The sequence below is a fragment of the Parasteatoda tepidariorum genome, chromosome 4 (genome assembly GCF_043381705.1).
Source record: "Parasteatoda tepidariorum isolate YZ-2023 chromosome 4, CAS_Ptep_4.0, whole genome shotgun sequence".
NCBI classification, from domain to species: Eukaryota; Metazoa; Arthropoda; class Arachnida; order Araneae; family Theridiidae; genus Parasteatoda; species Parasteatoda tepidariorum.
In genome coordinates, this window is record NC_092207.1 from 72252401 (window position 1) to 72277266 (window position 24866).

Genomic DNA, 24866 nt, shown 5'->3' on the forward strand with positions numbered 1-24866 from the left:
CCGGCCTCATGTAAGTTGGAAGCCCCAGCTCTAAGATATCATCATAAATTTATCAAATTTCACCACATTTATTCAATTTTATCTTATATTATAATACAATATTTCATTATTAATTTTACCAAACTCATTACCAAAGAGCTTCGTAAAAAATAACGGAGCTGTTTTTTTGCTCTCATTGAGCCAGAAATTCAATAAATTTTACCATATCCTGTTAGCTTTGACCATACTTTTTTTCTCAATGTAATTACCAGAGTAATAAATTAAAAATATTGTATTAATTCTTTTTAATTATTATTCGCTGAAGAATGAAGAATGATATGGATCAATAAATTCCTTTACATAAAATCCTTATTGATGTAAAGTTTGGTGATAATTGCAGCACAATTATTTCAAATTAATTTTACGCAAATTTAAAAATTATTTTAGATAGAAAAGCACTTTTAAGTTCCAAAACTTAATATATTTAAATTATCTATTAAAACTCAAAGAACTATCTCAATTTTCATTGAAACTCAAAAACGTTTTCTTAAAAACTTATATCTTTTATTACCCATTCAAACTCATTCAAATAGTTTACAACAATTTCTAATCAAAACTTTTTCGATAAATGAATAAATGAATATGGTAGTTCAATAAATGTACTGTAATAGCTGAAAATATATATGTCTCACCTATTATGATAATTATAATTTTTCGTATAGCACTATGGAATTCTTAAACGGCAGTAAACTGGCAGCTGTGAGGCTAATCAGTGTCATTTCACCATGTGTGCCAACAATATACAAATAAATATACTTTATTGTAAAGTGATCAAAGTGTGTTTCAAAGAATAGAGCTATAATTATCAACAATGTTTGAATTTTAAACTGGAAAAAAAGAAAAAATTTCAAACTTTTTTTTATTTAAAAATAATTGATCTTTTAAAACTGTCACAGTAAACTTTAAAAGAAATAGATTTATTAGTTAAATTATAAAATTTTATTTGTTTTAAATCATGCTATCGTGAAAATTTGATGAAATCTTTTAAGAAATTAAAAAAGATCGTAGAAAAATTTATAAAATGTAAGTGAAATTTGAGTAATATGGAGAAAATGGTAAAAACCTTTTTAATCGGAATGAATAGAATTTTGACACCTTCTATTAATAATTGTATTTACAATAGAACTAATTCAAAACTCTAACATAAAATAAGCTCTTTTGAATAGAATTCAAAAGAGTTTATTTTACCCGTTTAATATCAATCAAGAAAATTGTTTAGAGTAACAGATTATTCAACACAAATTACGAGTCAGATTTGCAGATGTAAGGACTTTAATATCAATACATTGAGTTTAATATAAATTTAATAGTATGCTTTGAGATTAATGTGTTAGTAATTTGCATTTGAAATTAGCATAGGAAATTCTAAACTTTTTATAAATTATTATTTTTTTAGGAGAATTCTATTTTTTCATATTTATTTATTAAATCTTGCTTCATTTAAAACAATTGATAGGCATCCAAAAATGAATTTTTATTGAAATAAATTAAAAATAGACATTTTACAAAATTTAAACAAAAGCACTGATAGGACCACCGATTCAATTTAACATATTTTGAAAAATGTGTAGTGAATTTTCTTAGAATAAGTAGCAATCCAGTGCTGAAAAAAATATACAAACGAAAATCAAATACAAAAAAAAAAAAAAAAAAAAAAAAAAAAAAAAAAAAAAAAAAAAAAAAAAACGCTTTAAAACTCAAACGTTATACACAAAATTCAGAAAAAAGCGTTTAAATCCTACATAATTTATTTTTGAAATTTTATTTTTTCCAACAAACTGGAGTAAATGAAACGGAACAGTAAGGTATTAGCAAATTTATCTGCCGTACGATGTAGGTCACAAAATAATACAACACATAAATTTAAATTTCCTGTGTCCATGATGTATTGTCTAAATTATATGTCTTTTTGCATTTAAGTAGAAAATAAATCTCTCTGAACAATGGTATTCAAAAACCAAAACAGTATGGAACATTTTTAAGATGAACTAGTCCAAAGAATCGGGTTTATTTTCTTTTCTATAAAACGTTCACATTAAAAAATAAATTATGAAGAATTGGTTTTTATTAATTTTAGGCTAACTATTATCTATCCATGTTTAATTTTTAGTTCATAACTGCTTCTTCTTTTTTATTATTATTAACATAGTGACGAGAAAGAAATCAGGTATTAAAGCAGTTTCAATTTCTTAAATTACACTTTAATCATTCTCAAATGCAAGGGTTTCAAACTGGCGGCCCGCGGGCCGCATCTAGCCCCCGAAGCCTTTTTTTGTGGCCCGCAAACTGAAATATATTAGTTGTATTTTTTTTCAGACAATTTTCGTAAGGAATCTGTATGAGTCTAAAATACATTTTTTTTCGTTAAAAAAAAACATAATCTCTTCGTTTCTGCGAAATTTAACATACCAACGGTGAAAAAAATTTTATTTCTCAGGTTTTGCATCCAGGAAAATATTTATTCAAATACAAAAATAATCGTGTATGCTGCTCTTTCTTATTTCCTTTTTTTGTTTTTGTTTTTTTGTGAATATAATTTAGCATGTGCTCATCGGAAATCTTCTCGAAGAAATTCTCCGATTTAACTTTTTGAAACCACTAACTTTGGACGAAATTATTTACATTTGTATATTTCAAAACGCATAAAAGAGGTAATGAATATCATATTTATTTAAATTCTTTGAATCAAATAGGACGTGAGCAGAAAAGAAAAAAAAATTAATTTCAGATGCTCGAGAAGTTTTTTTTCTTTTCTGATACATATCCTAATAGGTCTGGAAAATTTTTTTAATTTATCACATAATTAAATTTAAAAGAAGAAAAAAAATCTTGTCACTAAGTTTCTGATTAAGGGAAGATTCAAAATGATACGTAACAAAATTATTTGCAATGCTTGTTATTTTGCTTTTTAATATTAAAAAAACTTTATATTTAAAAGCAAAATATAATCCTTATTTTATTAAGTTTCCATTCGAATGCAAGTACAGCGGACAAGCCTTAATTCTCTCATTGATCATTTTGTGTGCTACTATGTATGTTTTAATAACAAAATTTTTAAAGTTTTATATCTTAACAATTTGATATCTGTTGCACATTAATTGTTTAATACGAAGGTGCACATTAAAGTCATTGTAGCCAGAATTTTTTAATATGCAATGAAATATTTTTAAAAATCTACTTCTTATTTTAATTTGTAATTCAATACTTTTGTTTTGTGCAACTTGATAAAAATCTGACAGTAATATTTAATGTTCCTTCAAACATTAAAAGAGTCCCATATAAAATTATGATAAAGTTGCGGCCCGCCATTTGACTGGTGTTTTTATTTGTGGCCCCCACCCCATGTAGGTTGGAAACCTCTGCTCTAATGTATTTTTATCAATTAATCAGACAAAATTATGGTTTAATGATAATTTAAGTGTTAGTAAGCGGCTAAGTGTATCACTAAACTGCTTTTCCGTGTTATTTTAAAAACCACTTGCTTTCTATTTAAATTAATTCAGCAATTTCATGGATTGTACAAACAAGTCTTTGCTGTTTACATAAACTATTTGCAGCCTTTTTCAAACAAATAAAAATATGAGTATTAAATCAAAAATACGTATAAATCAGAAATGTGTAATCATAAGTATTCTCTTAAATGCAGTCTAAATTGAACAATTTTAAACTCATACCTGCATTAAATCAAAAAAAATGGGATAAGTATTATAATAGTAATAATGATCCTTTTTGTGTAAGTGTTTTCTCAAAAGCTTCATAATCTTTAGGTGAATTTTTCTTTTAAAATCCATATTGGCTCAAATAGACGCTGTTCAAAAGAAAATTAAAAAGGAAAATCTTTAATTAATCTCACATTAATTAATTTATGCTGAGTTCGATTTCTTAAAAATCAACCTATGCGTCTTATTTGATTTGATATGTCTCATTTTGACTATGTCTCATTTGATTTAAAAACGAAAGCATAAAATTGATAATAAACAATTATTCTTAAATAAAGCCCCATAAAGATTGTTTTGCAACAAGCAAACTGTTTGGTGATGATATTAATACAGATATTACTATTCAATTACTCAGACCACCTAGACAGTGGTCTGAATAAAGTTATCTAGACTTCGTTCTAGACAACCTTAGATTATTAGTATATAAATTTGGAGAGTGACTTATTTTTCATTTTGTAAGGAATATGTAATCGCAAAAGATATAAATATATAGAACTTTTCTATATATGCTCTATTATTAAGCAGTTTATCTGTGTTATTCACCCTTGATTGTACAACTGATTGCCTTTTAATAACCTATGCCTATTACCCAATCACCTTCAGAGCAATTAACAGGAAACAGTGAGTAAAAGTCATTGTTGAGTTGAACTCTTCAAAGAAAGATTACTTTTGTTATTAATTATTAATTTTCATATAAATAACTGAAAACTTAATTTATAATAATTTTAATATCTATTTCAAAATCATTAATGAGCTGTTGTTCTATGTTATACGACCTTAAATGCACGACTGATTGTCTTTTGACAGCGTAAGCCTATTATCCAATCATCTTGTCTACAATAAGCAGGAAATTATTGGGTAAAAATTTTTTTCTAAATTATATTTAAAGAAAGATGACTTTTGTGAATAATTATATATTTTCATTTTAATAAATATAAAATTTAGTTTATAATATTTTGAATGCATATGTCATAGTAATTTTTTTAAATATTTTTATTTATTTATTTTTTTAGGAATTTTAAACAGATCTGACTTCGGTCGGTTGTCTGTAATGGATTTTCTCCAAAGAATAGATGACACACTGGAAAAAACATTCGATTCCGGAGGTAAGAATTTATGGCATGAATTGTTCACAAATATTTTTACATTGAAATAATTCATTTTCCTTCACATAGTTTTATTGAGATCTTCTCAATTTTAAGTTGTATTTTATTGATTAACATTACATTTTAATTTTTGTTGCAGATATTACTAGCTATAAATTCATGTACACTAAATTTGATACTACACTGTAATAATATTCTAGATCAAAGTACGGAATAAAGTACCAGCACTTAAAATCTATTTTAACGGAGACTTATTATGGAACAAAAAAACTGATATACAGTAATTTTAACAGTAATAATTACCGTAAATTTACTGCCGGTTATTTTATAGTAATTTTGGAAAGAAAATTCCAACAGTTTAAGGAATAAAAATTATTTTCATAGCAATATTCGAATTTGTCTTCCTCTATTTTTATTCTATTGCTTGATAGAATATGAAAGTTAAATTTAGCGAATATGTATCTCTAAAATGAATAAATTAACAGAAGAGACAAAAAATATCTTCTTGATATTTTTTTATCTATGACCTTCGTTACACATAGCACACACAAATATCAATTTTTTATGCTATGTTTTTTGTTTTGATAGACCTACTTAATGCTTTTATAATAAAGATCACTCATCCTCAATAAATAAATTCATTTCATTAAAAAAACTCTACAAAAATCCAGCAAAAAAGCATAAAAGATTACAGATATGGAAGTATTTTATATAAAAATTTTATCATTATTCGTTGAATAAAAAAAATTTTGAATTCTTCATGGAGAAAAAATTCTGTCAAAATTACTGCATTTAAAAATATGTAATGACATTTCTAGTTCAGAAAAAAAAGTCAATTTTGATTAATGAAATCAAAATATATAGTATTTAAACTATATAGTATTCATTTAAACTATATAGTATTCAAAATATATAGTATTCATTTGTTTGTTTTTTTTTACATTTATATGATAACGGTATACCAAAGATTCCAGCTTTTAAAACTGTAGCTTTCAGTACCACACATTTAGTAAAAAATACAATAGTAATTTTTATCCAAATAAATGGTTTTGTTGCCAAGCATCATGATAAAATTGCCAAATTTTATCACATTTGCCAGATTTTATCACATATTATAAAATCATATTTTATTGTTAATTTTACCAAATTCCTTACCAAAGGGCTTCGGTAAAAAATACTGTGTTTTTTCGTGTTCCCATAGAGTCAGAAAACGATAAACTTTATCACATTTGAGAGATTTTATCACATATTATAAGATCATATTTTATTGTTAATTTTACCAAAATCCTTACCAAAGGGCTTCGGTAAAAAATACTGTGTTTTTTCGTGTTCCCATAGAGCCAGAAAACGGCAAACTTTATCATATTGCGGTACTTTTTACCATACTTTTAGTTTCAGTGTTATTTCAATTTTTGGCGAATATGGTTTCATGTTTTTACAAGCAGTCTTTTCAGTTTTGAATGCCATTTGACTCCAACCAGCAACATGCTTGCTTTAAACTTAGCACCAAAATTTTAATGTCGACTTTTCCCTCTGCATGCACTTTAGAAAATTTTAAATGAAATTACCTTATAAAGCACCGGCACTTTGGGAGCATCATGCGTAAAATTAATTTTACCGCAAAATCCATTTATACCGTAAAATATTATATCGTATTTTTTGCAGTTTTATTTCTTTGATAATTTTAGGTTAATTATTACTGTAACAACTACGGTAAATCAGATTGTTTTGTTCCGTAGATGTTCCCGTAAAAATGAACTTTAAGGTAAAATGTACCGGCACCCTAAGTACCGGTACTTTTTACTGTAATTTGATTCGAAATTTTTCAGGAATATCAATCCAAGGTTGAACTATAATATTGTCAAAAATAGCAACCTTAAAATATTATTTATTTTCGTTCATTGATATGAATCATTCCCTTTAAAATTGAATGGAGCAGCATCATTCCCTTTAAAATCATAATATCGAGCACTTGAGTTCAAGAAAGATGAATTTTCATCATAATTCAGTTCAAATTGAAACTGTAATAAAGTTGCAGCAAGTTTGATTAACATGGTTCAACGTATTACAAATTTTTTACTGTTTGTTTGGAGTTACCCACCTAAATAATATATTTTTACGAAAGTAAGTTTTTGAACCATTTGTTTAAAGTAAGTTTTTGAACCATTTGTTTAAAGTAAGTTTTTAAACCATTGTTATTTGTTTTTAAACCATTGTTATTTGTTTTTAAACCATTTGTTTTAATTCATTGTTATTTGTTTTTAAACCATTTGTTTGAAACCATTGTTATTTGTTTTTAAACCATTTGTTTTAAACCATTGTAAACTTATTGCAGTTACTTATTTGTATTTTATTTCGCTTTTGTTGTCTTTTTACATTTTTATGCTTATATTTGGTTTTTAATTTGTTGTCTTTTTATAGGTATATTATTATGTTTGGATTTGCATTTTTTTATCTTTTTACAGTTATATGTTTACATTTGGTTTGGCATTTTGTTATCTTTTTACAGATGTATGCTCACATCTGGTTTTGCATTTGTAATCTTTTTTTAGTTATATTTTCATATTTGGTTTGGCATATCTTTCTTTTTTTCACAGCTATATGCTTATATTTGGTTTTTCATTAGTTATTTTTTTTACAGCTATATGCTTATATTTGGTTTTGCATTTCTTAAATTTGCACAGTTATATGTTTGTATTTAATTTTGCACTTGCTACTTTTTTGCAGTTATATGTTTATATTTAATTGTGAATGTCTAAAAAGATTATAATTATCTTTTATTGCAGACAAGGAAATAAGAACTTGGTTCTTAGTCAGACAAAATACGTTACCATTTGTACTATGTTGTTCTTACGCCTTATTCTGTACAGTCATTGGCCCAGCAATGATGAAAAATAGAAAACCATTTAATCTAAGGATGCCTATGATACTTTTTAATGCATTTTTAGTAGTGGCATACTCCATTTCTTTATTCACTGTAAGTAGTAATTTTTTGTTCAAACTTGTTAAAAAAGTAATTCGATATTCTCATTTGTAGGATCTGCGTATTTTGATGTTTTTAAAACACTTGATTTTCCAGGTTAATGAAAATGTTTTGGTCAGCAGTACGTATGAAATAATTATTTATAATATTAAGCTTTGAGTATGTTAAAAAAAAAGTTCAAAAATTTATGATATTTAAAAAAGTAAAAAATAATTATAAGTTTATAAATATGACAACTTTCAGTAAAAGAAATTACTTTATGAAATGATAGCATTTTGTTATGTACAGGATGCGAATTACCAAACCATACCATAGATTGGAAAGAGTTGGCGAAAATTTTTATTGGAATTAAAGAAGCGTTCTCACCAATCGCCAAAGGACATTAGGAATACATTAGGCCAGGGCTCGAAAAACCGCCCGTCCTCGGCGGTCAAAAATTCCCCGCGTACAGCGGATTTCTCGAATCCGACGTCCGCGAGAACGGCCAAATTCCCGTTAATATTCGTGAAACATTTTCAATTTTTCTAACCTTACAAGAGTCTAGCGCCTCACTTCGAAAAAGACCCTGAAATGGAATTGATGTTTTTTCTGTCTGGGAGTACTTGGGAGAGCGGTTGAAAGGGGTTTTTCAGCAACGAACTTACAAAAAAAAAAAAAAAAAAAACAAAGGTTNAAAAAAAAAAAAAAAAAAAAAAAAAAAAAAAAAAAAAAAGAAAAAAAACCACATTGCGCATTGGTCTTAAACAAGAAGCGTGAAACGCAATTATGAACCTAAGTGAAAAACCCCTTTCAGATTTCAGTGCAGAAACCTCTGTAAATCATTGGCTTGATTGTGGAGCATGCAGATGTAATATTTGATTCATTTAAAAAACGCAGTACCCTCGGATAAATTGACATTCCTGAAAACTTGACCTTTGCCATTTAAATTATTTCATAAAAGAAAGAAATTATTTCATAAAAGAAATGAATCATTTCATAAAAGAAATAAATTATTTCATAAAAGAAATAAATCATTTCATAAAAGAAATAAATTATTTCATAAAAGAAATACTAGGTTACTAATAGTAACCTAGTATTTCTTTTATTACTGTGTAATGTAATTCATTGTGCAATTTATATAAATGTTTGTAATAAATAAGAGAAAATTATATTTTTATTTATTTAGAAGCTACGGATTAGTTTCAAAGGAGGACGGGTACATTGTTGAACAAGACGTCCTCGGGGGCGGGTAACATTTCTGAGTTTTTTCGAGCCCTGCATTAGGCCACATTAGGAAGCGTCGAAATCAAAAACACAATCAAACTCTGTCTAACCATTAGTTATAAAAATGGGTTAAAAATATTAAAACCAGATGTAATTCGTATGTGCTATTAATTATCGCATTTAACTGTTGTTTTTTTAGCCAATCAAAAAGGTTTTGATTTCGATCTTTCTTCTGCAACGATTCGTTATTCTGCATTGATTCGATATTTCGATATCGTTTCTGTTTCTTTCTCGCTTAAACCTCAGTTTGCAAACGCTAGTATGCATTTCTATTTGATTTCTGTCAAAAATATTTTAAAATAAGAGAAAAGAAAGATTTTAAATATTTCTTTGTAATAGTTCCGTGATAGTTCTTTAATAATTCAATAGTTAAGGAGTTTTAATAAATAATTTTTTTAAAATTTTCAAAAAAAAAAGTATGGTTTTGCATATAAAAAAAAATTATGATATGTATCATTTAAGAATTATTTTTAATGTAAGTATTTTACCCGCGAAAAGCAAAGACATTATTAGTATAAGTTCGATGAGTCAATAATTCTTTACAGTCTTAAAGTTGGCCCATAATAACTAAGATTACCGTTAAATCTAGTTTAATAGAGTCCTATAAAAGCTACAGATATATTTCAAGAACTTGATTTCAATACTACTTCCTCTGCAGGTAATTTTTTAGTAGGGATAATTTGATTTCAATTCATTTAGAATAATAACTTTAATTTTCCAGTTACTTAGTTATTAAAAACAATTTTCATTTTGTAATTTAAAGTCAAAAATTTATTAAAACGGATTTTCAAATTTATTATAACATATCTATATCTGAGTGTTTTTAAATTCAATATTCTTTTTATGCCTATTGTCTGTTCACTACTAACAATTCGAAAATCTATAAACTAACAATGAACGCCATTTTGTTAAACTTATAAATGGAGCTCATTCATACAAAAATATTACTAAACAATTTCATTCAAACTACATATTATTTAAACAATATATTATTTAAAAGAATTACCAACTCATTCTTCATTCCCAGATGAAATAAATGAAATCTTTTTGTTCCTTCGGAGAAAAAAGTTTTTTTCTATTGTTCCATTTTGCATTTAAAAAAAAACCGAAACTTTTTCCGTTTTTTCCGTGCGAAAAGAAAACGTTTTCAAATAAAAGAGGTCTGGTATGTTGACCTCGAAACAGCGTTTTCCTTACGTCACGTGGCTTATTGACATCGTGTATGTTAATACAGAGATGCATAAATAACAGACAAGTTGTTTTAAAGATTGAAAAACATGAACTTACAGGAAGTTCAGAACTCTTTTAGTTGCGGATCAGTGACCTCCATTTCCATCGTATGAATGGTTTTAAAATAAGTGAGAAATACTAGAAACGTTTACGTTAAACGAATCTCAAATACGACTTTCTCGTGTGAGATTTTTAAAAAAAATTCAATTTTCTCTATGCTTCAATTGCTTTGCAAGAAAAATGTTGCTTTTATTACAATTCCTATGCTGGTGTTTTAACTATTTTCTTACAAATGGATTTGTTTAAATTTATTTTAAAAATCTATTCTTACCGTAGAAGTTAAAAACAATATGTAAACATTCCAGCAGCATAATCACCAAGACATTCTGTATTGCTTGGGGATAGAATTCGTTAACATCACCATGGTTCAATTCCCTTCCGTTTCTAAGTAACTGAAAATTGTTAAATGGAATTATTTTCGTATTTGGGAACTGAAAAATTATTTGATGAAATTCTTTCTTCTTTATTTATAGAAAACTGGTGATTCTTTAATTAATTTCTTTGATTCTCGTCGATGATACTAGATTTTCCCCATGGTTTCTGTTGTTGCTCTCATCGGCCACTAGAGCAAAAGGGTGCGATTGCTCTTGTTTTCCAATGGCACCATCTACGGTCGAGAATTCAACTTCTGTCACACCCATACGTCACACCCGTTTATAGGGCTGACCCATTCATACATCCACTGATAGTAATTTCGACCTGAACCAAAGAATGATCAATCTCCAATTCAATAGGTACCTCAAGAGGCATAATTTGTGATGGGAATATGGAGAACGTTATGACCCAACAGATTTAACCCACACCAGTCACTATTTAGTACACGGGGAGTCTTCGGCCGGATGGATTCGAATTTCCGTTCTTAAGAACGTGAGTACAGCTTCCTGCAAGCCAGACTATCCTGGCCTTCTAAACTATGGATTCTCCAGGCATGCGGATTTTCTGCATGATTTCTAAACAATGTGGGGAAAAAGCATTTCTGAAAAAAATTATATTTTCTAAACTTCCTATTGCCTGATAAAGTGTTTCAAGCATTTAGCCCTTTTTTCAGGGCTCAATCTTATAACCTTAGGGCCAAGTATTTAGTTCCCTGTCAGAGCTCGATCTTTAAACGATCTTTTATCCCCATAACTAAGCATTTAGCCATTTTTTTTTTTCAGATATTGATCTTGTATCTAGTAATGGTAGAACCATCACCTGCTTTTGATCGACAATGTGGTCGGTACTTGAACTTAAGCGAATTCCAACTTTTGGTTTTTCTTTTGGTTGTATCTTCAACCTGATATCACTTGAACCTCTGAACCCCTATCACTTGAGATAAGAACTATGCTATAGACCTAAGAGTTTAACGCCAGATCATATTGTAATAGAAAAACCAGATCATAAGAAACATGGATAGATTCCAGGAATAACTTTAACAAAAACACAACCACAGATTACGTCATTTATGAAATTAGACTGAAAGAAAAAGTTCTTACTTCTATTTACTCTATAAAAGTAAAATACAAAACAGGGGTATACCTTAAGCCAGCTAGTGTCATTTGTTTTAATTTGAAATCGTGTTTTTCATGTAATAAAGTTTATACCTAAAAAGTTTCCTTATGTAATTTAGTAGAAAAAAAACAACAACTTAAAAGCAAGTTTGTTTCTAGTACTTTTCATACAATAGGTTAATACCATGAAATCATTTAAATAAATATTTAATTTCAGATTTTATTCAACTTACCTCAAGTTAGCTATTCTGATTTTTGCAAAGGTTCGGCGGTGAAAAAAGGAACTTTAACATATAAGGTAAAAATTGTTGTCTCATTTTAATTCAGTTCATTTTCAATGAACTTACAATGTATTCTGTTTAACTATTTCTCAAATTCACCTTTACAACATTTTTGCTGTAATTCTTAGGTCTATAAAAAGTTATTTAGCATGCTCATAATGCTAAATAACTTTTGCATATCGTTTGTCTTCCGTTGACCGAAAAAATAATTACACTTTTTTTCTACCCCTTATCAATTACACGATTTGTTTCACGCATGCTTTTAAAAGAAAGCGTAACACTAAGCAAAATCTCCCTATTTAGCAATATGTATAACGTTTATGCGACTTTCATTGAGTGTAGAGTGCTATTTATTTATTTTTCAATATCTCGTATATAGGATAACTAGAGACCGCAATTATAATGAAATTATAGTGCCCGCTAATTATCTCATTTGTTTCGAAGCAGCAGTTTAAAAAGAAAATGGGAAAAGCTGTGAAATGGCAACTATTCCAAATTACTATACTTTAATGGACAAATATCTGCCTGATGCTCATAAAAAGGGTTGATGAATTAGCCTATATAGTGTCTGCTTAATTTAGACATAAATAATAAAACACTTTTCAAACTAATTCAGTCAAAGAACCCAAAATCGTAAACAAGAACACTTTTTACAGATCAGAATAAGACGAATGCTTTAAGAATTACACCAATAAATATGTTCCGAGACATGGCTGTTTTAATTATGCCAAACCTATGTCAAACTCCACATAAAATCTAAAATGGCATGAATTGCTTTGATAATGTTAATAGTTTTTTTTAATCTATAGTACTTTAGATATGATCGTATCTCTATTTAATCAGATTTTGTGAGTTCCAAGCAATTGCAAAAATAGATAAAATGAATTGATTGCATTCTGACTTTATTTCAATTTTTAACACAATAAAAGCATGTTAGAAACTATTACTCAATTATGTATTACTACTCAATTATCTATGCCTAACTAACTGGTATCTTCCTAATCAATTTCTAAGACTATATTATATTATCTAGCAGTTGTGTGGCCAATGGGAATTCTCGAATTTATAGTTGTAGCCCTCTAGCGGGAAAGTTTAAATTTTCATAAATTAAGTAAACAAATTAACATTTACAGTAGTAGTATTACTAGGTATTTTTCGTTTAATAATGATTCAATAAATGATTTTTTTAAGGTCTAAAGAATCATTAAAAAATTTAAAGAGTTTACCATTGGTAGTAGTAACTAAATAATGTGTTTGATGGTTTTACAGACATCCTTAATTGACCAGGCGTACTCAAAGCTTATGGACAATCCTCGAATTATAATGATTGTCCTCAAACATTTTCAAACTCAGTAAGGACAGAAAATGTTCCCAAATTTTAACATGCGTCTTCAAATGTCCACGAATTTCTCCAAAAAAAAAATCTGAAATACACATTTTTATTAGAAAAAGAATTTTTTATTGTCTTACAGAGAATATAAACGAAATTTTAAAAAAGAGCCCCTAAGCATGCTAAAAGATAAAACAGCCATGTTCGTCGTAAAATTATTTCGGCAAAAAAATAACAAATTTTAATATTCTTGAACCAATTTATTTGCATATGTTCAAATGTAGAATATTGTAGATATTTCAAAACTGCTTAGTAATAAAATCAAGTTTGATGAAAATGCTTCTGACCATGAGTTAGTTATCAATTCAAAATAAATATTTATTGCACAGCTGAATTAAATTATTTCTATAAACTATTTATATATAGTATATAAATATTTTCTATAAACATATGTGTCCTCAAATCGTAAAAGAAAATTTGTTAAGCTGATTTCTCCTTAAATCATGGTTTATAAATTTAGTGAAAAAGACAACATTGTATCTACAATGAAGACATCTCATTTTTAAGTAAATCTGACTAGAATTCATGAAATTATATTAAATTTATCATGTCTCGATGACTCCAATTCTAGCAGGAATTGCTATTAAGACTTGTTGTTGAGAATTATTATTAGCAGCATTTTTCAGTTTAAAGAAATAAAATATTTCATTAACTAGTGTTAAATTATAGAAGTCATAACTAATAGAAGTTGTTTAATTCTAATTTAGGCTGTGATTTAATAATAATTCTAATTTAGGCTGTGATTTAGTTTTAAGCAATGATATCCGATGCTCATATTTTAAATTTAAAAAGCACTAATTCCCATATCGTATTATTTTTAACATCTTTATTACATAAAGTTAAGTTATTTATAACATTGGTTGTTGTTATAACTTTAGTTAATTAAGTTGTAATAACTTTATGACATAAAAATACTACGCAAAGTTAAGTCTTAAGTTACATTTTTATGAAATTAATTTACATGACTTTACTTGAATTCATTAACATTTATCCGAAGATCGTTAATTCATAGAATATAAGTAGGAAAAATACTATTCCTCCTATAATTTTTGAGTTACTTTAAAAACCGTTATTTGAAATCTAATTTGATATGTAAAGGTTTCTTTAAATTATTATTTTTCCTTTATTTTATTTTATTTTATTTTATTTCTTTTTTTTTTATTTCTTTATTTTTTATTTTACTTCTTTTTTTTTATTTTACTTCATTTTATTTTATTTTGTTTTGATTAACAGTTGACAAATTAAAAATTCATGTCATGTTATACTTATGCTGTTTTTAAAACCCTTATTACTTAACTATTTACTGTTAATTTTATAAATTAAATTTACTCACTAATATTTTTAATCAGGGAGATTTTTGCAATGTTTTCTTAATTCCCAGATTTTAAATTAGTAAGAAACTCTTCCTGCTTTTATACTTAGGTTATTTTTAGATATTAACTTTTCTTACAATATTAACTGATACTTTAATGAATTCAACTTAGACTGTAATTAAATAAAGTTTCTGTTTTTGGATTTACAGTTGACAAGTTGCTGTTGGGTATTATACATCCTGAAATATATAGAATTCATTGATACAGTGAGTAGTTACATACATTTTGTTGTTACACTTTGTTTATAAATGCTTACTTCATTTGATTTATTAGTGTTTACCCTGCATTGAGAAAAAAAGTATAATCAAAACTACTAGAATATGGTAACATTTACCTTATTTCTGTACTTACGGAAATACTAAAAAGTTTGATAATGTTAATATTGTTTAAAATTAACAATAAAATAAGGTCTTATAGTCTGTGACAAAGTTTGGTAAATGTGGTAATTTCAGCATGATACCTTAGAGCATAACAAAAACTTTGACTTAGAAGCGTTTGTTCGGTTAAATTTAATTTTGACTTTTTTATATATTTTTTTTAAATAAATGGTAATAGGAATATAAAGTGGTGATAAGAACTATAAATTTGAAGGCTAGAAAATTCCGGTAAACGGTTACTACGGAAAAATTGGAAAATGAATGGTTTAAATATCGCATATTTTGGTTCTATTAACCAAAATTTTGATTTTTGCTTTACTAGAAATAACTTAAGGATACAGTATGGGAACTTTACCGGATTTTTTTTCTCTTTGTGATGATTCTTTAGTAAACATCTATTTTTAAAAATGTATTACCAAGATAATATTTCTGAATAACTTTTAACATAGGTTTATTCCATGCTAACAACAATTCTAAAACATTTTATAATAAAAAAATGATGCAACCGTTTCTTGAAATTTCGCATTTTGATTTACCTCATAAAACACAAAAGACTGGGATAAAAGAACAGTTTGTGTTTTGGGGGGAAGTTTTTTAAATTGCCCACTGTTCAAGAATTATTGCTATGCAAACCAGATTGTTTAAAGAAATTTTTATAAACCCCGACAATACTAGATTTTTACTTAATGCTGATAAGCAACAAGCTTATCCCCTAAACAATGTAGATAATTTTCCTACCAGAGGAATTGCAAAACTTTGTGAGCTTATTTAACTAATATCAATTTTTATATTTTTAAAAATTTCATTCTATATCAATTTTAAAAAGCCGAGTATCAATTTCCATCTTTTAAGGGTTAAATTGTAATCTATACTTTTAAAGTTTTTGGAAGAAAAATACTAAAGAAATAAATTTTTAAAAAAAATACGAAACATCTTTTAATGCACTTTTTTCTTCAGCGAAAGGAATTAAAGGTTGCACAATCAAAAGACTTGAAAACAAATTACAAAACGGAGGAATCGCTGGAAACGTAGCAAAAATTAAAGACTTATTTATTTTTCCATATTGATTTTAAATATATTTTTTTAACAAAACTTCCCTTTTTTTCCTTTTTTTGTAATTATAAATTGTTTTAAATTAATAATTATTTTAAATAAAGCACTTTTAATGTCTCACATCATACAACAGCCTCTATATTTCTTAAATCATGAAAAGTTTATAAATACGTTTTAACGTGTGTTTCTTAAATAAAATTCTATTTTTCAGATCTTTTTCATTTTGAGGAAAAAAATGAACTCTGTGACATTCCTACATGTTGTACATCACACAGTTGTGCCAATACTGGGTTGGATAATGCTAAGGACAGAAACAAGTAACTAAATTATAATTATTCATTTAATTCTAAGACATAAATCATTAACAACTTTTGTCCATATCATGAATTATATATATGCGAACAGTGTTTTTCGACGTTTCTTCGCCAAGAAAAAAAAACCACAGTTAAGTACCTTGCAATTGAAGATAAGATTTAATTTTTAAACTATATAAATCATCTTGTCGTAAAGAATTTTCTTAGCTTTAGAACGGACAAATAACTCAAATATTTTAATAGTTATTAAACTTTTTGAAGAAAAAAAATCTGTCGAAATTTCTCCATCTTTAGAAAAAATTATCGAAATCAGTGAATGCAAATTTTCTGAGCCTAGATTATGCATCGTTGGAGTAACATTTCACGAACACCTTTCATTTTCACAAAACTGTGGCTTTTCTTCAGATTGGTTGGCGAGTCCTTTTCAGAATTAGCACAGAAGGCGCTGACTATATGTTGGCTAAATTTGACCTAATAGACATAAAATATAGACCTAAATCTTGTCCTTATAGTCATAAACTAGCCTTAATAGTCATGAATAAATATTGGAAACTCACAGCAGTTATCAGAATAGCAGATTATTCGCAGAAAAGCGTTATTTTATGTGACCACAGAACGTTCGAAAAGCAGATTTAAGTTTTTTTGTAGTGTAACTAAATTAAATTAAGCATTTTCTTATAAAGCTAAAGTAATGAAAGAAAATCACCAATTTTTATTTATTGTGTAGTCAAATATTATTGTTCATCACCTTGCTTTAAATTCATTCATCACAACCTTATAAAATTTGTGCTAGACATTTGATGCTGCCATCTATTGGTGCAATTATTTTCTAAAGCTTTAATGCTTGTAAATTTAAAAAGGTTCATATAAAAAATACTCAGTAACTATTATATTGAATATTATATAACTGAAATACCGGAATATTAGTAATATATTATAGTTATCTTAATGATTTTCATGGATTTTTTTTTCATTACTAATAGTACAGGATATTTTTTTCTTTTAAAGAAGATTTATTTATTTGATACGCATATGTTCTCTAGAGGGCAGCAGCATGCATTTATTTTTAAGCATATTTCAATTATACAAGTACGCAACAACAAATTATTATAATAATACTATCGTATATGCTGCGGCAACTGATTGTAATGATCAGAGTTTAATTACATCTTTTTCCTTTCTTCATAAATTTAAATCCCTATTATCTCGAATAAACAAAAACAAAGCAAACAAAAAAATATTTGGTGTTGATAAGCTATTTTAAATTTCATCATCCGTGATTTTCTGTTTTGAATCTTGTTCAGATTGCAATAAATTCTTGCTACAATATATAAAGATTTACTTCTTCTTTTTTTTTAAGAGAAAATCTGTGAAGTTACAAAAATTAAGTTATAAAAATTGAATCGCAATGTAAAATCATCGATACACGCTGATTTTTCATGAGTTTTCACTGAAGTTCCGAATCCTCAATATTGGAAGGGTAACTATAACCACAGGTTGATAAAAGTAATACTTGTAACAACAATAAGCGGCAACAATATTACAGGGAATCCGCTCTTATTGCAGGGATCGTAGACTTTTATTAGGGGGAGAAGGAGGGACTATTCAATCGAATTTACACAAATATGTAAACTTTTGCATTTTAAATTTGCGTCATTTAACGATGATGAAAAAAGTCTTATGTACTGTAATTCGAAATTTCTTAATCAGTCATCAATATATTAAGTTATAAAAGAAATGATTAATAATGAACGAAAAAGATTAATTATTAAAGTATATTTTAGCAGGGGAATGTCTTTAAATAAATAAGTTTTACAACTGTGGATTTTTTTATTTATTTATATTTGTATATTTAGCAGCAAAAATATACAGGTTACATCTTGTTTTTCAGATTGTGAATATCCTTCAAATTTTATTTTGGAATTTTATTTTAATTTATTTGAAAAGTAGACACTTTTAAATATTTACTTAGACGTAAGTTTTTTTTTTTTTTTTGACGAATTTCAACAATCGTTTGTTTGACTAATTAATTAAAGTGTAAAAATCATTTAATTATTTGATTGTTCAAAATTAAATAAGTTTCGAATTATTTGTATTTATTAAAATTATTTATTTTCCAAATTAACATGTCTATTATTTGTATCTCCAGTCAAAATTATTTATGTCTCGAAATAATTAATTAAAATCTATTTAATTCCTTGAATATTTAAAATGCCCAACTCGACTGAAATTTAGCATTGCATGAAAATCTATTCCTTTTTTATGCCCGTATTTGTTCTAAGAGAAGTACATAGATACAGTATGGCAAAACTTTATACCTATAAGTAATCAGTAATTTATCCAATAATACCAATAAGTAATCGGGTTAAATTTGTTTCAGGTGGTTTTCAAAATATAATACCAATGAGTAATCAGATTAAATTTATTTTAGGTGGTTTTCAAAGTATACCTGTGATGATAAATGGATTTGTACATATCATCATGTATGCATACTATGGACTATCAGCAATTGGGCCCAAAATGAGACCATATTTATGGTGGAAAAAATACTTGACTGTTTTTCAAATGGTAAAGTCTGATATTTCTTTCTTTGTTTTTATCACTTATCGTTCAACGACAATTAACGTAACTCAAATTATATTACCTTTGTCTTTGTTTGAAAATTTCAATAAAATGTAATATTTGGAATTATATTATACAGAATGATTCAAACTAACTTTGAATATTTAACCGCTTAAAATAGGTTAAAATATTTGAGGAATGAAATATATTTAAAAACATGCGTAAAAAACATTAAAAAATGAAATAAAATCCGCTTGAAAATTCATGCATGGGTGAATAACAATTTGCAAATTTAAAGAAATTAATGAATCTGAAAACTAATTTAGAATAACAGAATATACGGCTTTCTTTGAAAAATAATTAGCTTCGATATTTAATTTATTCAACAATAACGACAACGTTAATTTTTTTTAGAATTTTAAACTTATCTCTTGCCAATAACATTGAATTTTCAAACTCCCCCAAAAGGATTTTAATTGCTGCAGAATTACGCTAATGTTGAGTTTAGATGTACTTTTTTAAACGTTTTCAAATTTGAAGGAGAAATGTATTTTTTATATTAACTTGATCAGCTTAGGATACTAAAATGTGAGCAGCACTTTCCTATATTTTTTGCCTCTTACTTGTAATTTTAAAAAAAGATCCCATGATCTTCCTCCTTTTATTTGTAAATAAAAAAACTCCACAATGTTTTTTATCTCAAGCTTTTAGGAGAGTGTTTTTTTTTCTCCTTTTATTTCGGTACATTTTTAATTTTTATGGAGATATTCATGTTTATAAATCTTATTATGAAAGTTTAATTAACAATCACAATCTCGAGCTCGGCACCTACTCTAGTTCCGGTTAAAAGTTTGCAGCTGCTTACTACATGTTATTCTGATAGGCGATGTTTTCAAACGGATAATTTTGTTTTTAATGAAAAAAATAAATTAGGTAATTTCTGATCTCAAATCTGCCATATTTCATAAGATATTAACGTTAATATGTTATTCTGGTGAGTTTGAAGTGAAAATTTGTTTTAGTTTTTTAGAGATATATTGTTAAAAAAGGTGAGATAGTTGCTAGATTTTGAATAACTCGCTTTTTTGGCAGTCTTGATATGGCCTCTTTCCATTTGTTTATNTATGCTTTTTATGCTTTTAGCATTTCCTTTCTTAATGTCCTTCCCACAAATGCACACTGTAAAAAAGTTCGGATTAAATTACGGCATAAAATACCGGTACTTTGGATGCATCCTCAGTTGAATCCATTTTTATCGTAAAATATTATACCGTACTTTTACAATTATTTAATTATAGTAATTCATTGATATTATTGTAATTATTACTGTAAAAATTACGGTTTATCAGATTTTTTGTTCCGTAACATGTTTCGGTGAAAATGGAATTTACGTTAAAAAGTACCGGCTTTCTGAATGCTGGTACTTTTACTAATTAGTATCTTTAGAATGGTAAAGTAAATGTGCGCTCAGCTATACTAAAGTATAATTATGACTTGAATGGATTGTAAACAACAGTTTTGTTAAGAACATTTAAAGCAGCATGAATCAGGATAGTGTTCATATTTGCTGCAACGATAATACGTTACTAACTTGAACCATCTTATCGCATTTCTTAAATTTGATTACGCAATCGTAAGATAAAATTTGCAGGAAAATAGGGTTTAATTCTGATCCTGTTAAGTTTATTAGGATTTGGATCGTAAGTTATTATTTAAATTAATATGTACTTATAAGGTTGTCAATATTTAATCTTATACGTTGCCAAAAATTTGTACCGATTCAAGCGGCATCAGATATTATGCTTCAACATTAAACCGATACCTTGAGAGAGTGGAATACATTTTTTGAGAACAGACTTAATAAATTAATTTCTTTTGTTATTGACTATTTTCTTGAGCTAGAATACTATCTAACTACTACGAGATAATCCCCAGACCTAGCTGAAAGCAACTGCAGTGAGAGCTCATCACGTCCTTGAAAAACAGTACTACCTTAAAAAACAGTACTTTTAATGATAGATATCAGGTTCCCTTTTTACCCCCCATATCGGTTATACGATGATAAAATTGATGATAGAATATTCACACTTTAGTCAACCAAAGCTATTTAGCCTTGAAAAATTCGACGACGAAAATTTTCATTTACTCGACTATTCTTTAATGGGCATTCGAAAACAAATTATGGAGGAAAAAAAAGAAATTGCTTCAAATAGATAAACAATGTGGCATTTGTCATGTACTCCATTCTATCTAATCATTATTTGTTTTCATTTGATATGATTTGTGATTTATTATGATTTATAAAATATAACTATTTCACTTCTCATAAATCTTTTATTTATGTATTTTTTAATGTTAAAAATAAAATGTTTTTTATCTGATATTGAATGTTTAATTAGTTGTCTAACAAAATTATTTCTTTAAAAGTATACACTTAAGCTATCGATATAAGGTAAAGTATCTTATATCGATAAATACTTATTATCTTATACTGCTTCTTATATCTCTTCAAATATTTATAAAAGAAAGGAAAACTTTGTAGCACTTTGATTCAAAGCAGGTTTTGACATTAGTATTTACAAAAGCAAGGAAGTAATGTTTACTATAGGATTATTGCAAGGAATAGAGTTTCCACTACTGCAATAACAAATAGCGATATTTGTTTGTTTTTGAAGTTTTAAAGACATTCAAAAATTGATTTTAGAATCATTGGTTGTGGTTTTCGTTATAGAATGAAAAAAAGGCTCTCATTTTTTTTAAGACATACATAGATAGCTAGAGTATTTTACACACGAAAAATTAAAAAAATCAATGTACACTGCTAGAATTTTCTCTCTGAAATTACGGTAAAATAACCGGTGGCAATCAGTCCATCCAGTTAACTGCATAGTTCATAGTTAAAAACATTTTTTAAACTTCATGATTTCAAAGCCGTTCATAACTGGTCTGGTTAAAAGATCATGAATACAAAGCTACACTGTTTTGTATTCAAAGTAACTTACAAGTAGCATTCTACACTCTAAGTAACTTAGAAGAAAAATGTGTAAATTAACAGATTTTTTAAAAAGATTGCTAAAAACTAGCATCGTATTAAAAATGAGGAAATTCTATTTTTTTTTTCCTGTACACATATACGATATGTTTCCTTTTTTATAGATTTAACTATAGTTTTTGTAAAATTAAACAAATATCTTTAATCACTGACATTTCGTAAAATTAAGGATATACAATTGTTAAATAAAGATAATTTTTCAGGTATCTAAAAAAATTAAGTTCACGGAAAGAAATAATTTAAAATCGTCCATTAAAAAAACTTTATTCTAAACAAATAAAATGAAAATTTCGCTATTTATAACTTTAGACAATATTTTGGCACGAAATACCCATAAATGCTTAAGAAGAAAGAAAAATAGTAAAAATGATAAGCGTTTTTTTGTTGTAAATATTGTTGAAATTTTAAATTCATTTTAACTTATTTCTAGAAAAATCATTAAAAAAATCAATATATCAAGTAAATTATTTTAACGAAATTTTAAAATCATCATTAAAATATTCAATTAAGTAAAATTTATCTAATTAAATATTACAGGCATTATTATTCATACAAAAACTTTTTTTTATTATTATGCTTTGGAGGGATAATTTAAAATCCTCATTAAAATATTCAGTTAAATAAAATTAATCTAACTAAATATTACAGGCATTATTATTCATAAAAAAACTGTTTTTTATTATTATTATGCTTTGGAGGGAAAAGAAAGATCAATCTTAGAAAGTTAAATATTTTAACAATATAAAATTATCATTTCCTCGCTATTTTTATTTTTACTGACTTTTAGAGACATTTAACAAAAATTTACTCTTGGAAATTAAATATTTCATTGATAACTTAAATTTTTCACTAAAACTCACTTCAATTCAGTTTAATTAATTAACTACTTTAATTAATTAACTATAATTAACTACAACTAAAAATACTCGTGAGTCTTTTTTTTTTCTGTTATGGGGAAAAAACAAAAACCAATTTATGAAGTTAAACTTTAAACGATACTATAGAATTATAGTATAATTATTTAACTTAGTGAATCAATTAACTTAACTAAACATTGCTAAAATTATTTTTCAGTCATTTTTTCTCCGTTAATAAAAAATTAATAAAAATATCTCGGTGAAGTTAAATATTTTAACGATATTTTAAATTTTACTCCAAAAGGCAATTTTTACATTTATTTCACAAAACATGAAATATAAATTATTTTTTTATAAACTTATATCCTCCCATTTTATTATATTAATAACCTGCAATTCTCTTTAAATCATTTATTTATTTGAAACATATTACTAAAGTTATTTATCGCTGTGAAACCTACTTTGTGCGTTGTAATACTACCGTAAATTACAGCGTAATTTGCGCAGAAAAAGAAACAGAGCTTAAGTAATTCAGAAAAATATCAATATTATTAATTTATTCTTCAACGAAAATAAAAGACAACAAAAAGAAAATCTGCGCCGCCCGGGAATCGAACCCGGGTCACAAGAATGGGAATCTTGCATGATACCACTACACCAGCGGCGCTTGCTGGAAAGCTAACTTACAGGGGATAAAATACTTTCTCTTAGTACATCCAAAAAGCAACTACGCATGCGCTATGAATGATTGATTTTTCTGCACACCCCTTACAATGCATTCCCAAAGGGTAAGAACCTCCCCCTCCTGCTGTTTTTCATAAAATTGAGCATATTTCTAGTACACACTCCCTCATTATATTGTTTTATTATCTTCGCTTAAAAAATCTTTATAAAATGTTGTAACAAGTTTTTAGATTGTGCATTTTTTCAATAAATAAAATTAAGCAAATCATACATTATATTTCGAATTTTAATTAAGCTGTATGCAATTTTTTCCAGGCATTTTGTTTATTTTCTTTGAGCTACATTTAAAATGTCTGCACTTGCAAAAATGAAATGATCTATATTTCTCACTGTTTTATTTTTTTTTTTTTTCAATTCCTTTTTCTATATATATATTTGGTATAATAAGCATTTTCCTCAAAAGTATTTAGATTGTTTTATTTCTTTTTATACAGAGAAAAATTTGGTCCTTTAAAAATAAAGTAAACATGGTTTTTTTGTCACGAATTTTCCATTAAAAAACTTAAGACTTTTGTTCATGCAGTGAGCTTTAACCGAAATTAACTCTTTACAAGTTTATTATTATCAGTACTGTTTAAGTTATATGAAAAGAAAAGCATACATTTTGATTCCTCTAAGTGTTCATGAAATATTCCTTACGGTGATTTTTCAAATACATTAATTTTCAGACTAAATCAGAAAAATAAAAGCATAAAACTACCTGAAATACGCACTTCAACAATGTATAATTTCCCATGGAATTTTTTAAGCATTCATTCGGATGCATTTTGAAAATTTAAAAAAAAAATTACTTCTAACGCTGGATACATATTGTACAGTTACACTTTCCTTCTTAAACTCATCAAGCTATTATCATACCTTGAATTTATACTTTATTTGAATAACGAGCCATGTTGCTAATTAATTTATAATAATTGAAATTCTACAACTAGAGGAAAACTATTTTCAGTTTTGCTTATAATTTTATTTTCAC

General features: G+C 26.8%; 1 protein-coding gene and 1 non-coding gene across 3 annotated transcripts in view; one reads left to right on the top strand and one right to left on the bottom strand.

Moving 5' to 3' along the window:
* Positions 1-19372, top strand: part of LOC107441671 (very long chain fatty acid elongase 7-like) — a 30299-nt gene extending 10927 nt beyond the window's left edge. The window contains exons 1-7 of one of the 2 annotated variants that reach the window (XM_043048013.2): positions 4371-4616; positions 4772-4864; positions 7651-7841; positions 12108-12188; positions 15084-15140; positions 16576-16681; positions 19110-19372. In XM_043048013.2, the coding sequence (XP_042903947.1) occupies positions 4810-4864; positions 7651-7841; positions 12108-12188; positions 15084-15140; positions 16576-16681; positions 19110-19357 (738 nt within the window). In that variant the 5' untranslated portion in view covers positions 4371-4616; positions 4772-4809 and the 3' untranslated portion in view covers positions 19358-19372. Of the gene's footprint in view, positions 1-4370; positions 4617-4771; positions 4865-7650; positions 7842-12107; positions 12189-15083; positions 15141-16575; positions 16682-19109 lie in introns of those variants that run through there. The other variant, XM_043048012.2, reaches the window with a different exon arrangement.
* Positions 19373-23745: 4373 nt separating this feature from the next.
* TRNAG-CCC (transfer RNA glycine (anticodon CCC)) lies at positions 23746-23816 on the bottom strand. Its single transcript has one exon. It is a non-coding gene; the product is annotated as a tRNA-Gly (tRNA).
* Positions 23817-24866: the final 1050 nt, after the last annotated feature.